Source organism: Crotalus tigris, unplaced genomic scaffold (genome assembly GCF_016545835.1).
Source record: "Crotalus tigris isolate CLP2741 ecotype Arizona unplaced genomic scaffold, ASM1654583v1 scf7180000017765.3138416, whole genome shotgun sequence".
Lineage (NCBI taxonomy): Eukaryota > Metazoa > Chordata > Lepidosauria > Squamata > Viperidae > Crotalus > Crotalus tigris.
The window spans coordinates 2,558,155-2,572,784 of NW_024096620.1; the positions used below are offsets into that span (position 1 = coordinate 2,558,155).

General features: G+C 47.9%; 1 protein-coding gene across 10 annotated transcripts in view; it reads left to right on the plus strand.

The window, feature by feature from the left end:
* Window positions 1–14,630, plus strand: part of LOC120307151 (IgGFc-binding protein-like) — an 82,117-nt gene that overhangs the window by 22,204 nt on the left and 45,283 nt on the right. For 6 of the 10 annotated variants that reach the window (XM_039341496.1, XM_039341497.1, XM_039341501.1 and 3 more), the window contains exons 14-37: window positions 184–470; window positions 808–1,073; window positions 2,072–2,215; window positions 3,275–3,534; window positions 3,634–3,718; window positions 4,630–4,689; window positions 5,131–5,375; window positions 5,487–5,770; window positions 5,856–6,127; window positions 6,740–7,338; window positions 7,652–8,225; window positions 8,334–8,533; window positions 8,633–9,013; window positions 9,155–9,441; window positions 9,778–10,043; window positions 10,837–10,878; window positions 11,102–11,137; window positions 11,452–11,487; window positions 11,813–11,848; window positions 12,381–12,416; window positions 12,665–12,700; window positions 12,988–13,023; window positions 13,791–13,826; window positions 14,200–14,235. In XM_039341496.1, coding sequence (XP_039197430.1) covers window positions 184–470; window positions 808–1,073; window positions 2,072–2,215; window positions 3,275–3,534; window positions 3,634–3,718; window positions 4,630–4,689; window positions 5,131–5,375; window positions 5,487–5,770; window positions 5,856–6,127; window positions 6,740–7,338; window positions 7,652–8,225; window positions 8,334–8,533; window positions 8,633–9,013; window positions 9,155–9,441; window positions 9,778–10,043; window positions 10,837–10,878; window positions 11,102–11,137; window positions 11,452–11,487; window positions 11,813–11,848; window positions 12,381–12,416; window positions 12,665–12,700; window positions 12,988–13,023; window positions 13,791–13,826; window positions 14,200–14,235 — 4,540 coding nt within the window. The remainder of the gene's footprint in view (window positions 1–183; window positions 471–807; window positions 1,074–2,071; window positions 2,216–3,274; window positions 3,535–3,633; window positions 3,719–4,629; window positions 4,690–5,130; window positions 5,376–5,486; window positions 5,771–5,855; window positions 6,128–6,739; window positions 7,339–7,651; window positions 8,226–8,333; window positions 8,534–8,632; window positions 9,014–9,154; window positions 9,442–9,777; window positions 10,044–10,836; window positions 10,879–11,101; window positions 11,138–11,451; window positions 11,488–11,812; window positions 11,849–12,380; window positions 12,417–12,664; window positions 12,701–12,987; window positions 13,024–13,790; window positions 13,827–14,199; window positions 14,236–14,630) is intronic. The other 4 variants (XM_039341499.1, XM_039341503.1, XM_039341505.1 and 1 more) reach the window with 4 other exon arrangements.

Here is a 14,630-nt window from a genome sequence, read left to right on the forward strand (position 1 = left end):
CTCCCTGCATATTTGGCAGTCCCCCCAAAAATGTTGTCCAAAGTCATATGGATGGTGCTATGTTGCTAAAGTATGAGGATGGTGCTAATTTAGTGAAACCAGACATGGGACAGGTGGCAGCCCAGGAAGGCCAGAAATCCAACTGCAGGACAATCCCTAGGCTGACCTTTTTTCCTTCTGCAGGTGAATGGAGCCAAGGTTGATCTTCCTCTGAGGCTACAGCCCGACATTCAGGTGGAGGAACAGTTTCCCTATGTGGTTGTTGACAGCCCCCTCGGCTTTCGGGTGAAGTTTGATGGGGATCACCAGCTCTTTATCGAAGTCAGTGAGAGATACAAGGGACACCTCTGTGGGCTGTGCGGCACCTACTCGGGCAGCCAGCTGGATGATTTCCAACAGCCAGATGGGATGCTGGAGACCGATGCCAACAAATTTGGCAACAGCTGGAGAGTGGAAGATGACGCTTGGAGGCAAGTGACTGTGAACAAGGAGTTTTCCGGGGTCCACCACATATTCCGTATTGTGTTCTTGGATTTGGATTGTGAAGTCAGAATTAGACAGCCAGCTGGATACCCTGTGCAGTATCCTTACACTGACAGGAAACTCATCTGTGCATGACAGAAGGAAGGAAAGCCCAAAATGTAGTGTTTAAAGGAACACAGGTCATTCCTCATTAAATTCTTCAGTACTTGCACCCTCCTAGCGCTAGAATGAGTGGGCTAACTGAGGCAAAAGCTATCACACACATTTCTCTTTCTGCATCCAAATAAAAGATGCTTCACTGTCAGCTTTTTTTTCTGTCTCTAGCTGCTCACCAGTAGTTCCAACCCCCTGTGACCCTGTGCAAGAGGCAGTTTTTGAAGATTTGTGCGAAGTAATTCTGTCCTCAAACGGGCCTTTCACCGAGTGCCATGGCAGCATCCCTCCTCAGCTGTACTTTGAAAGCTGTGTGTATGACCTGTGTGCTACCGGGGGAGACAAAGAGCAGTTGTGCAACAGTCTGGAAGCGTATGCCGCCGCATGCGAAGTGAACGGGGCAGACCTCGGGGACTGGAAAAAGGATACCGTTTGTGGTGAGTAGAGCTGTGGTGGGACCTGAGTATCTTCTAGCCAGCCTGAATGTGTCAATAGGGGCAAACAATCAGATGTCAGTGAGGGCACTTCACCTGTGCCTAGATCCCTTTCTCACCAGCGGGCAGCACCTCCGGCACAGGTGAGCATTTGGGAGAGTCCTTTCCTTTCTCCCACGTTCTGCTTGGAACAAAGCAGAGCCAGCAGTTGCTCCTTCATGGTGTTTTACTTGTCCGTTCCCTAGTCTTTGTCAAGGTCCTCTTTGCATATCGTGTGGAATTGTAAGACTGGAGAGGTCAAACATTTTATCAGATTTGGTTTCCTCCCCTTCTAACAGGCAGCATTGTCCTTCCACGTCTGTGCAATGAATTGTACTGGACAATCACAGATCAGGATTATGGGTTCCTGAATGGACCGATGGAAACACAATACAAAACTTGTGGTTTCTCTTCCCATTTCCTGTACCGTCTGTCCACATTTCTGCATGTTTGTAGAATACAACTGATAGGAAATCTTTCATGACAATTCTCTTTTTAAGATAGATAGCTACCATTCCACTGTTGGTCTGAAACCTCCCAACCCAGGCGAGTCTGCTCAAAGCCAGAGCAGATCCCTTCACCAATTGTCTTCTCCCATTTTCACACAATGACTTTCTTGTTGAGACCTTGCCACTGATTCATGTTTACTAGGGAGAGCGAAATGCCGTGGGACCAATTTCCTTAGCTGAAAGTCCACGGAGCCAATTACTTTATCGCATCATCCCACGTGTATTTTGTCTTTGTGGAAACGTTGCTTGTGCAGTTCTGGAGAGTTCTGGCCAATGAGGGCTGCCCAAAACAGCCCCCTCATTTTGCCAGCTTGAGTTTCTCTCACTCTCAGTCTGCAAAACTCTCTGAGTCGCCAGCTGCCTCCAGGGCTGGCAGGGAATCACAGCCCTTTCAGGATTTCCAGACCTTCCTTCCAAGGACACACCCTGGTCTCCTTTCTATTGTGTTCCTAGGTCCCCCTTGTGGTTTCTCCTGCTCTTTTGAGAAGGACTTCTGTTCCTGGAGCCAATCATCCACCGACAGCTTTGACTGGAGACGACACAAAGGCCCAACACCCTCGCCGAACACAGGACCCTTCTTTGACCACACCACTGGCGGTGAGGCTGGGATACAACGGTTCTTCCCAACTTCCCAGAAGAACAAAACCTCCCTCTTGTCCTTCTTCGGTAGAATCCTACAGCGGGAAAGAGCCCTTTGCCAGATGGAATTCAATACCTGCTCAGTGTAGGAATCCCAACTCTTGAACCTCCAAGAGAGGACAATTATTTTATTCCTTATGTGGCACCCAACTCAGTCCACTGACTGTATGTGGTGCACAAGAAGAAAACAAGGGCAAAAGACCCCAGATGGGAACATAATCAAGAAATACAACAATGTTTCTCTTTAAAACATTCCAAAATAATAAAATGGCAACCAGAGTTGCATTTTCTGTCCCTCATCAATGAAGAACTCTGATGGTGGTGTGCAAAGAGCTGGGAGATGAAGGTTATTGAGCTTCTGCCTGGACATGTCCATCAGTTTTCTGCCTGCCTTCCCTTTCCTGCCTTCCGAGATAAGGATTGAAATATGCAGAACTGAATATTTAACAGTTGCCGTCTCTCTGCTCTTGGATTGTCCCACAATTACACTCCCATCTGGGCCACTTTCCATGAAGGAGTCCTTCTGATAAAATGTAGATGTAGGACCTAGAGGCCAAGGACAACAGACTTACAAGAGCAGTGGTCCCCAACCTTTACAGCTTGGTGGCCCAGCAAGGGGGGAGGGAGAGGGGAACCAGGCTGTGTGAATGGCGGGCCAGCCTGCCACTCACCCAAGTTGCATACGAATGTGTACCATCCCACCATTTGTGTAAGTTGAGCTGTGCATGCGCACACATCCTTCAGCCTGCCATTCGTGCGGCCTGGTTCAAAACAACCTGATAGTGGGTTGAGGATGGGGGTTGGGGACCCCTGTGTTAGAGAATGGCTGCAGCATTTGCCATGGTCTATGGAAGGCTAGGTTGTGTCTTTGATGGTTCATGGCATCAGACTAGGATAGCTGCTCTGTGTCCTAGACTGTGGGGAACATCAAGAGACCCCAAGCAGCTTGGACCAGACTGAATTGTCTCTCCACATCTCTGAGAAACTCTGTTGTTTGACCTCTGTCTCTTTCTTTAGGGGGTTACTTCATTTACCTGGATGGAAGTGATGCCAACCCTGGGGATGTGGCACACTTGATCAGCTCCACGTGTGACCTTCGGGGTCCCCTGTGCTTTCGCTTCTGGTATCACATGTATGGCGTAGCCCAAACGATGGCGCTGCGCTTTTATGTCATCTTGGATGATGCATCACCTTTGCTGGTCTGGTCTGAAACAGGGAACAAGGGCAACATTTGGCAGTCAGCACAATTCAGTGTGGTTCACAACGGCAGAGTAAAGGTAAGGCCAAGGGTGGCAGCTTTATAACCAAACATCGGGCTGATATCCTGGCATACTGTCCCTACTTGAAAAAGACTGGAGATGTCCTTCTCTTCCTAGATACTGCTGGAAGGAATGCGGGGAGATGACTTCCGCAGCGATATGGCCGTGGATGACATTTCTGTACAGGACGGTTATTGCCCGCGTAAGACTTCACAGTTTATGCCTTTCTCAGAAGTGGCACCAGGCACTGAATAAGAATAACATCACAGAAACATTTCTGGGCATGTTCCATGATTCAGGGTTTTCCCCAGTGTGAATAAGGAGGGACCTAAATCCTTAGCAACCTATTCCAAGGGTTTAAATCCTACCTGGATTAGCATAAGGATGGTTTCAGAGGCTGGGTCACGTAATACAGATGGTTCCTATCACAAATTAAGATGAATGTCCCTGTCCCAGGATAATGTTGCAGGATCCTGTCTCGGTCTGTCACTGGGACCAGAGAGGTTCTGTCTTCAGAATTTTTGACTCATGCCAGAGCCCATCTTGAGGGAACTTCTCTCTAGCAGAGTATGAGATGTTCTGTGTGTGGTATTTGAGAATGAGGAGACACTACCCAGTACTAAGATTGTTGGACGAGCAGGCACAAAAACAGCCAGGGAAGTAATTGAAGCCTTGGAAACAGGCCCCTCGTCCATCAACAGGAGTACTGATTTGCCACCTGCCTATCAAGTATTAAGAAGGGGAGGGCTGGGCAGCACAACCAAACAACAGCTAATGACTTAAAAGCCAGCCATCAATGCAACCCAATCAATATCTACAAAGCCACTTACAACGGGCACTAGAAATACCACACAGAACAGCACACAATCTGCTAGAGAGAAGTTCCCTGAAGTTGGGCTCCAGCAAGAGTCCAAAAGGTCAGAAGACAAGACCTCTGGTCCCACTGACCGACCCAGATTGGTTCCTTCTACTCTTTGCCCCCTAACCAAACCAATATCTGGATCACAAATCCAAGTGGGATTCAAGATCGGTCAGAGAGACTTGGTGGTGTTTTAATGAACCTTCACATTTCTCAATCTTCGAGGAAAACACAAATGCCATTTCCCTTTTCAGCATGGCCATCAATCCCCCCTGAATCTACACCCACACTGAGACCACCCCCTCCTACCCAAGGTAAGTGCCTTTAAGGTTGAAGCAGATATTTTGACTACTTCCCCTCTTCTGATGGGTCTTTGGCTTGGCGTACAGTCCTGATGTCTGGGAAGAAAAGCGGGATTTTAATGAGCTGAGTATTTATTCCAGAGCTGATAGAGCTTGTCTTCCTGTGACCTCTTTCTCTGGTACTCCAAAATTCTTTAAAGTTGGTTAAATGGTGCTCGAGACCCGATAACAATGTGCCACAGGATTCTGCTATGCCTTACAATACTACTGGGGCGAGAAGGGATTGTTGTCAAGTACAAGGCAAACTTAAGTTCCTTGGACCATGTCAAGCAGATAAAACTGAAGGAGGCACCCAAAAACTCTGTTGCTCCTCTCAAAAGTGTATCCTCTGCTCATTTCAATTTCAAACTAGCTCACGCCGGCCCATGTCTGACCTCCCTTTCTTCTTTTCAGAGTCCTGCCTGGTGTCGGGTGACCCTCATTATTACACTTTTGACAAGCAGACGCACCACTTCATGGGCAACTGCACCTATACTCTCTCCCAACTTTGTAACCCGAACAACTCTCTGCTTCCCTACTTCAACGTGGAAGCAAGCAATGAGCATCGAGGGGGCAACACGCACGTCTCCTATGTTGAGAGTGTGGATGTTGATGTCTTTGGCATCCGGATCAACCTGGGAAAGGGAGGAAGAGTTACGGTACGTGGAGCTGCTGCTGCTGCTGAAGGACACATTTGCTCCTATGTTGGGGTACGAAAGAGCACTTGTTGTTCCCGCGTCCCCTACATTAATGCCTGAATCTCCTTCTAGGTCGATGGGGAGCCAGTTGTGGTCCCCTCCATTCCAATACGAGGTGTGAAGATCTTGCCCAGTGGCTTCTACACAGTGGTTTCTACAGATTTTGGATTGAGAGTCAAGTTTGATGGAGACCACCAAGTGGAAGTGTCCCTCCTTAGCACGTACGAGGGTGAGGTCTGCGGCATGTGCGGAAACTACAACGGGGATCCTTCTGACGATTTCCTCAACCCTGATGGGGAACAAGAGCCTGACTCCACAAGCTTGGGCAACAGCTGGCAGGTGGCCAACCTCAGCAGGTTTGTAGTTTAAATTGCCAAGTGGTGGGTTTGTCCAGGATGGAAATTGTAGGGTACTGAACCAAGTTGTGGCTTTTCTTTCCAGTTGTTCCTCAGGCCACACTCCTATCTGCACAGAGGATGAGAAGGACACAGCCAAGAGCAGCGATTTCTGTGGACGCCTAATGGATGTCAATGGACCATTCAGACAGTGTCATAGCGTCTTGGATCCAACGGGGTATTTTGAGAGCTGCCTTTATGATCAGTGCGCCCTGCACTTAGATCCAGGCTCCCTCTGCAGGAGCTTGCAATCCTACGCAGATGCCTGCCAGTCCCTGGGAGTTGCCATTGACCCCTGGCGGAACATCACCTTCTGCCGTAAGTGTCGTGGCAGCAATGCCTCTGGTCGGCCTTGAGGATTGGGAAATATCTATGTAAATGGGAAAATCTGGGAATCAGCTGAAAGTGGCAGGTGTTTTCTCTGTCTCTTTGAAGAAAATCAGTCACTTTCACAGAGACACATATACTACTACATTCTCTCTTAGAGACACACTGTCTACAACTCCAGCTTTTCCTGGGAGGCAACTATCCTAAATCAGCCATTCCAAACCTTTGTACCTGGATGGCATGTCTTGGGTGGGGGGGAGGGGAATCGGGCCCCTTGAGCAAATGAGCTGCTTTTCCAATAAGCGTGAGCAGCTAATCTTGTGCAAGCGGTGGGCCAGCAAACCAGCACATGTACGCGTAGCTCAAACTGTGTAAGTTGAACTGCGCACACGTATGCATGGTCATGGACCCACCAGTCATGCAAGTCAAGCTAGGTGTGCTTCCTGGCCCACCAGCCACACAGCATAATTTCGAGTAGGCCACAGTCCTGGAGACCCCTATCTTAAATACCTGGCTGGAATCCTAAAGACTGAGGAATGTGATGTGCCCTATGTGACTCAGCCTTCGGCACTGAACTAATGTAAATCCCCTTGCCTCCTGCAGCCATTCATTGCAAACCCAACAGCCACTATGAGCCTTGCGCCAATGCCTGTCCATCCAGCTGCAAGGACCCAAATGCTCCGGGCACATGCAATCTGCCATGCACAGAAGCCTGCGTCTGTGACTCCGGGTTCTTCCTCTACAATGGTACCTGTGTGCCCAGCCATCAGTGTGGGTGCTGGCACCAGGGTAAGCACTACCCAGTGGGCTCCAGCTATTGGACCGATGACACCTGCAGCACCAGATGCATCTGCCCCAGTCAAGGTGGCCAACTCAGCTGCTTTCCTGATTTCTGCCCTCACCATTATTACTGTGGAGTCGAAAATGGCGTCCCAAACTGCTACAAACATACATATGGGGTCTGCCGCATCCACAACGACCCTCATTACAACACCTTTGACAAAAAGACGCACCACTTCATGGGCACCTGCACTTACACCCTGGCCAAGGTCTGCTCCAATGAGACGGGGCTGCCCTACTTTAATGTGGAGGCCAAGAACGAACACCGTGGGAATCCCTCCGTCTCCTACGTTCAGCGGGTGCTGGTGGAGGTTTACGGGCAGCGGATTGAGATTCTCAAAGGACACAAGAATCAAGTGCTGGTAACCCAATGAAATTCCTACTTGTGGTTTGAATTAGAAGGAAGCTACATTCTCTGCCAATCGGTTTTCGATTGGAACTTGTGTGAATGAAATAGTAATAGCCTCTCCTTTGATTGGTAGCAGGGTACCATATTTTTTTTATCTTTTCATTGTTTGATTTATTCTCTATGATACTTCTTTTCTCTCGCTTGAAATTATAGTCAGAGTCAGTGCTTCTATAGGGGAACTTAATAATGGGGAGCCCATCCTGATAATTCTGAGACGGTTCATTTCTTGGGAAATATAATTACAATTTGTGTCTGAATCCTCCTAGGTGAACAAAGTGCTTACAAGGCTTTCTGTGCGCAAGCTAAACAACGCCCTGAGAGTGGACATCAATGGACGCTATGTGACCCTAGAAACGGATTTCGGGCTGATTGTCTCTTACGACACAGATCACTCGGTGGAAATCAGGGTCCCCACTAACTTCTTCAACAAGACCTGTGGCATGTGTGGGAACTTCAACAACCGCTGGCAGGATGACAACATGATGCCCAATGGAGAGCAAGCCAAGAATTCCAACGAGCTAGGAAACAGCTGGCAGGTTCCTAATGCAGAGTACGACCCACCCAACTGTAAAGGCCCACCAGAACCAGAAACTTGTCCCTCAGACCTGAAAAATCTCTATGAGTCAGAGGCGTACTGCGGACAACTTACCAGCAGCCAGGGACCCTTGGCAGCTTGCCATTCTGCAATCAACCCCAACAGCTTCTTCCAGAGTTGCATCTTTGATCTGTGTGAACTGAATGGGTCCCATGAGGCCTTGTGTAGTGCTTTGGAGGCGTACGCTGATGCCTGCCAAAGAGTTGGCTTGCTGCTTCCCGACTGGAGAAATGCCACTTCCTGCAGTGAGTATCCACTGATAATACTCTAAAAGATGAACAATTAACCTCACATTGAGTGTGTCCTTGGGAAGCATTCCTCACTTTCTGTATGGTTCCTACTTTCTTTTCTAGAAATCCCTTGTGACGATCATAGCCATTACAACGTGTGCGCCACTTCCTGTCCCGCCACGTGTTCCAATCCTCTCGCTCCGTGGAACTGCACCAAGCCTTGCGTGGAGGGATGCGAATGCGATGAAGGTTTTGTCTTCAGCGGAGCACAGTGTGTGCCACAGGAGGATTGCGGCTGTGTCGATGGAGATCAATATTATGAGGTTTGTTCCCATAGAACCTCTAGGGCAATAACAGAGTCTGGAGTAATTTGCACAGCAGTGCTGGGTCCTCACCTTTTTTTTTTGTCTTCTCTCCAACAGAAAGGAGAGACGTTCTGGAAACCGGATTGCGTCGGCCGATGCCGCTGTGCAGAAAATGGCACCTTGTCCTGCACCTCAGACAGTTGCAAAAAAGACCAAGTCTGTAAAGTGCAGAATGGCATCCTGGGCTGCTACATTGCAGACAAGGCCACCTGTCACATCTATGGAGACCCACACTATGTCACCTTCGATGGGCGACTCTACCACTTCCAGGGTGGGTGCAATTACACTGCAGTGCAAATCTGCAGCAACTCCTCCGAGCAGTTCTCTGTGACCACTCGGAATGAACATCGCTCCAGCCCACACTGGACAGCTCTCAACTCAGTGGCCATCTCGCTGAGAAACATCCACGTGGCTCTGAGGAAGAACAAAGAGGTCTACGTGAGTATAACACCCTGAGGAATTGTGCAAGGGCAAGTGGCCAACCCAGACAAATCTCTGGGGTTCTCCCTGCATATTTAGCAGTCCTCCCAGAAAAGTTGTCCATGAATAGATGCAGACTCACCTTTTCCCTTTTTGCAGGTGAATGGAGCCAAAGTTGATCTTCCTCTGAGGCTACAGCCCAACATTCAGGTGGAAGAACAGCTTCCGTATGTGGTTGTTGATAGCAACATAGGCTTTCGGGTGAAGTTTGATGGGGATCACCAGCTCTTTATCGAAGTCAGTGAGAGATACAAGGGACACCTCTGTGGGCTGTGCGGCACCTACTCGGGCAGCCAGCTGGATGATTTCCAACAGCCAGATGGGATGCTGGAGACCGATGCCAACAAATTTGGCAACAGCTGGAGAGTGGAAGATGACGCTTGGAGGCAAGTGACTGTGAACAAGGTGTTTTCCGGGGTCCAGCACATATTCCGTATTGTGTTCTTGGATTTGGATTGTGAAGTCAGAATTAGACAGCTAGCTGGATACCCTGTGCAGTATCCTTACACTGACAGGAAACTCATCTGTGCATGACAGAAGGAAGGAAATCCCAAAATGTAATGTTTGGATGGAACACAGGTCGTTCTTCATTAAATTCTTCAGTACTTGCACCCTCCTAGCACTAGAATGAGTGGGCTAACTGAGGCAAAAGCTATCACACACATTTTTTTTTCTGCATCCAAATAAAAGATGCTTCACTGTCAGCTTTTTTCTATCCCTAGTTGTTCACCAGTAGTTCCAACCCCCTGTGACCCTGTGCAAGAGGCAGTTTTTGAAGATTTGTGCGAAGTAATTCTGTCCTCAAACGGGCCTTTTACCGAGTGCCATGGCAGCATCCCTCCTCAGCTGTACTTTGAAAGCTGTGTGTATGACCAGTGTGCTACCGGGGGAGACAAAGAGCAGTTGTGCAACAGTCTGGAAGCGTATGCCGCCGCATGTGAAGTGAACGGGGCAGACCTCGGGGACTGGAAAAAGGATACCGTTTGTGGTGAGTAGAGCTGTGGTGGGAGTTGGGTGCATTCCAACCAGTGTTAACAGGACAAGCAATCAGATCTCAGTGAAAACACCTCTTTAGTTCCCCTTCTCACTAGCATGCAGCACCTCCCACACCTTCATCTCTCCTGTGTCTTGTTTGGAACACAGTAAGGGGAGCAATTGCACCTTTCTGGTATCTTCTATGGCAATTTCCTAGTTTTTGTCAAGGTACTCCTTGAATGTTGTGAGGAATTGTAAGACAGGAGAGTCCAAACATTTTGTCAGATTGAGTTTCTCCCCCTCTTAGAAGCAGCAATTGTCCTTCTACCTCTGTGCAATGAATTGTGCTTGATGATCACAGATCAGTGATGTTGTGCTACTGGCTGCACACATGGAATTGTAATATAAATGCTTGGCTTTCCCTTCCCATTTCCTATACTGGAGGTCGGTGTTCCTTTGTGTGTGCAAAACACAGTTCAGAGGAAATAAAAAAATGAACATTCATGTTTTTTACATGGATAACTACCATCCCTGTAGACTCCACTGTCTGTCTGAACTCTCCCACCTTATGTGAATCTCCTCAAAACCAGAGCAGATCCATTCTCCAATTGTCCCCTCAAATCTTTCACCCAATGACATTCCTGCAGTGTCCCCCCCCCACCTTTGACAGAGCTTCAGAATCAGTTCAGGAATTCAAGCTGGGTAGTGCCTAAGGTTTCCTCAACCAATGCGCCCTTCCCCAGCTAAAGTGGAGAATGTCAATAAAAGTGTTGCTCATAACTTGAACTGTTTCTTTTGTTCACCAGAACCAAAACCTACACCTACACCTGTGGAGCCCAGTACCCCAGGTAATTCTGCCCCTCAAATGTATTTTAATGACAATGTTTGAAGGACATTCCTGAAACCACCCAATTTCCCAGTGACGGACAAAATAGATGGAGATTACAGGTCAAAAGAGTGTTTCCTTAATCCATGTTACTACCTTGTTAAGAACACACACTCTCTTTCTACTAATGGATGAAGACAATTGGTGGGTTAATCCTAAGTTGGCTTCTTTTCTGTCTCCAACAGAACCAACACCTTCTTCTGAGGAGTCAACTGTCTCAGGTAACACAGCCTATCAGGAGAAGACTGGACAGAAGCACCATGTTCTTTCCTGCCCGGTGTCTACCCCTACGGCTGTTCTTTGGAACAGTTCTTGGGAAATACCCTGAAGGTCATGTGGTTCTTTCGGGAAGCACAATGTCCTAGGGGACCATTTTTTTCTAGTGGGTCTCCAAATAAGTGGATATTAGGGGGTGGATAAGGTGGTCCTCAATTCATGTTGCTCCATGTCTAAGTACACTCATTTCCCTCTGCTGTGGGGATGAATAGCAATTGGAGGGTTGATCCTAACTTGGCTTCTTTTCTTTCTCCAAAAGAACGATCACCTTCTCCCGTAGAGCCGACTGACTCAGGTAATGCTGGCACTGAGGAGAAGACCAGGCAGAAGCCACATGTTCCTTTCTACCTAGTATATACCCCTATGGGCTAATGTCTACTATGGCTGTCCTTCAGGATGCCACTTCCCAAATACCCTGAAGGTCATGTGGTTTCTTCAGAAAGTGAAAGTCCTAAGGAGACCAACCTTTTAAAAGGATGCACCAAGTAGGGGCATGTTGTGGTGGATGAGGTGTTCCTCAATCTATGTTGCTGCTTTGCTAAGAGCACAAATTCTCCTTCTGCTAAGGGATTGACAATTGGAGGGTTGATTCTAATCTTGCTTCTTTCTTTGTCCACCAGAGCCAACACCTTCTCCTGTAGAGCCACCTGTCTCAGGTAATGTGGGCCTCAGGAGAAGACCAGGTGGGAAGACCCATGTTCTTTCCTGCCTGGTGTCTACCTCTATGGCTGTTCTCTGGGATGGCATGTGGGATATATCTTGAAGGCCACGTGGTTCCTAATTTCCAGTCAGTCCACTTCAGCTTCCATTTTTCACTAACTTTCAAGGAGACCTGGACAATGAAGAGTCAGGTCCCTTCTGTTGGATGGCTGATCCTTACTTGGCTTCTTTTCTTTCCCAACAGAACCAACACCTTCTCCCATAGAACCACCTGTCCCAGGTAATGTGGGCCTCAGGAGAAGACCAGGTGGGAAGCCCCATGTTCTTTCCTGCCTGGTGTCTACCTCTATGGCTGTTCTCTGGGATGGCATGTGGGATATATCTTGAAGGCCACGTGGTTCCTAATTTCCAGTCAGTCCACTTCAGCTTCCATTTTTCACTAACTTTCAAGGAGACCTGGACAATGAAGAGTCAGGTCCCTTCTGTTGGATGGCTGATCCTTACTTGGCTTCTTTTCTTTCCCAACAGAACCAACACCTTCTCCCATAGAACCAACTGTCCCAGGTAATGTGGGCCTCAGGAGAAGACCAGGTGGGAAGCCCCATGTTCTTTCCTGCCTGGTGTCTACCTCTATGGCTGTTCTCTGGGATGGCATGTGGGATATATCTTGAAGGCCACGTGGTTCCTAATTTCCAGTCAGTCCACTTCAGCTTCCATTTTTCACTAACTTTCAAGGAGACCTGGACAATGAAGAGTCAGGTCCCTTCTGTTGGATGGCTGATCCTTACTTGGCTTCTTTTCTTTCCCAACAGAACCAACACCTTCTCCCATAGAACCAACTGTCCCAGGTAATGTGGGCCTCAGTAGAAGAGCAGGTGGGAAGCCCCATGTTCTTTCCTGCCTGGTGTCTTCCTCTATGGCTATTGTTTGGAATGTTCCTTGGGAAATACCCTGAAGGTCATGTGGTTCTTTCAGAAAGACACTTTTTTCTAGCGGTGCTCCAAATAGGTGGATACTAGAGGTGGATAACGTGTTCCTCAATCCACATTGTCCCATTTCTCCCTTTCCCTCTGCTGTGGGGATGAATGACAATTCAAGGGTTGATCCTTACTTGGCTTCTTTCCTTTGTCCACAGAATCAACCCCTTCTCCTGTAGAGCCGACTGACTCAGGTAATGCTGGCACTAAGGAGAAGACCAGGCAGGAAGCCAAATGTTCCTTTCTGCCTAGTATCTACCCCTATGGCTGTCCTCTGGGATGGCGTGTGGGATATATCTCGAGGACCACGTGGTTCCTTGAGGAAGACAATATCCCCAGGAGACGAATTTTTTGTCGGTCCACTTCAGCTTCCATTTTTCACTAATATCCAAGGAGTGTCAGGTTCTTTCTTGTTCGTCTCGTAAAGTAGGACAAAAGATCTCTTTTCCAATCCAATGTTACAATTCTGTAACCCATTGGGTGCCACTTGAACACTAGCGTGAACAGCAAAATAGGTGGACATTAATGGTGGGCAAGATCTTCCTCAGCCCTTGTTGCTCCTTTGCTTTCTCCTTTGCCTGATGAGATGAATGTCAATAGGGCCACGCCTCATGTAACAACATCCCACAAACTTTTCTTGGTGTCAGTGCTATAAGGATAGCCATGTTCTTTGCAGGTTTCCAGGAGGAAATCACTGAGCAGGAGGCAACATGTTCTCTCCGTCCTTGTGTCTACCGCAAATAGCTTTACTCTGGATGGCACTTGCCAAGTACCCTGAAGGACTTGTTATTCCTTGAGGAAGACAATGTCCTCAGGAGATGAACTTTTGCATTTTGGGGTGGATAAGGTGTTCCTCAATCCATGTGGCTGATTTGGTAAGAAAACAATTTTCCTTTGGCTAAGAGGATGAATGATAATTGGAGGGTTGATCGTAACCTCTCTCCTTTTCTTTATCCACCAGAGCCAACACCTTCTCCTGTAGAGCCAACCAACTCAGGTAATGCTGGCCCTCAAACTTCTCTTGAATTCAATGCTTCAAGGATAACCATGGTTCCACCAACTGCATGATTCCAGAGTGAAAACACTATACAGGAAGCAATATGTTCTTTCCTGCCTGGTTTCTACTCCTATGGCTGTCCTTCAGGATGCCACTTCCCAAATACCCTGAAGGTCATGTGGTTTCTTCAGAAAATGAATGTCCTCAGGAGACCAATCTTTTAAAAGAATGCACCAAGTAGGGGCATGTTGTGGTGGATGAGGTGTTCCTAAATCTATGTTGCTGCTTTGCTAAGAGCACAAATTCTCTTTCTGCTAAGGGATTGACAATTGGAGGGTTGATCCTAATCTCATTTCTTTCCTTTGTCCACCAGAGCCAACACCTTCTCCTGTAGAGCCACCTGTCTCAGGTAATGTGGGTCTCAGGAGAAGACCAGGTGGGAAGCCCCATGGTCCTTCCTGCCTGCTATCTACCTCTATGGCTGTTCTCTGGGATGGCATGTGGGATATATCTTGAAGGCCATGAGGTTCCTAATTTCCAGTCAGTCCACTTCAGCTTCCATTTTTCACTAACTTTCAAGAAGACCCGGACAATGAAGAGTCAGGTCCCTTCTTTTCCATCTTGCAAGGATGTCTTTACCAGCCCAGGAAGTTATGACTATGTAACCCATTGGGTGCCACTTGAACTCTAGTGTGAAGAGAAAAATAGGTGGACATTAATGGTGGACAACATGTTCCTCATCCCTTGTTGTTCCCTTGCTAAGACTTCACATTCTCCTTTGGCTGAGGGGATGGATGACAATCG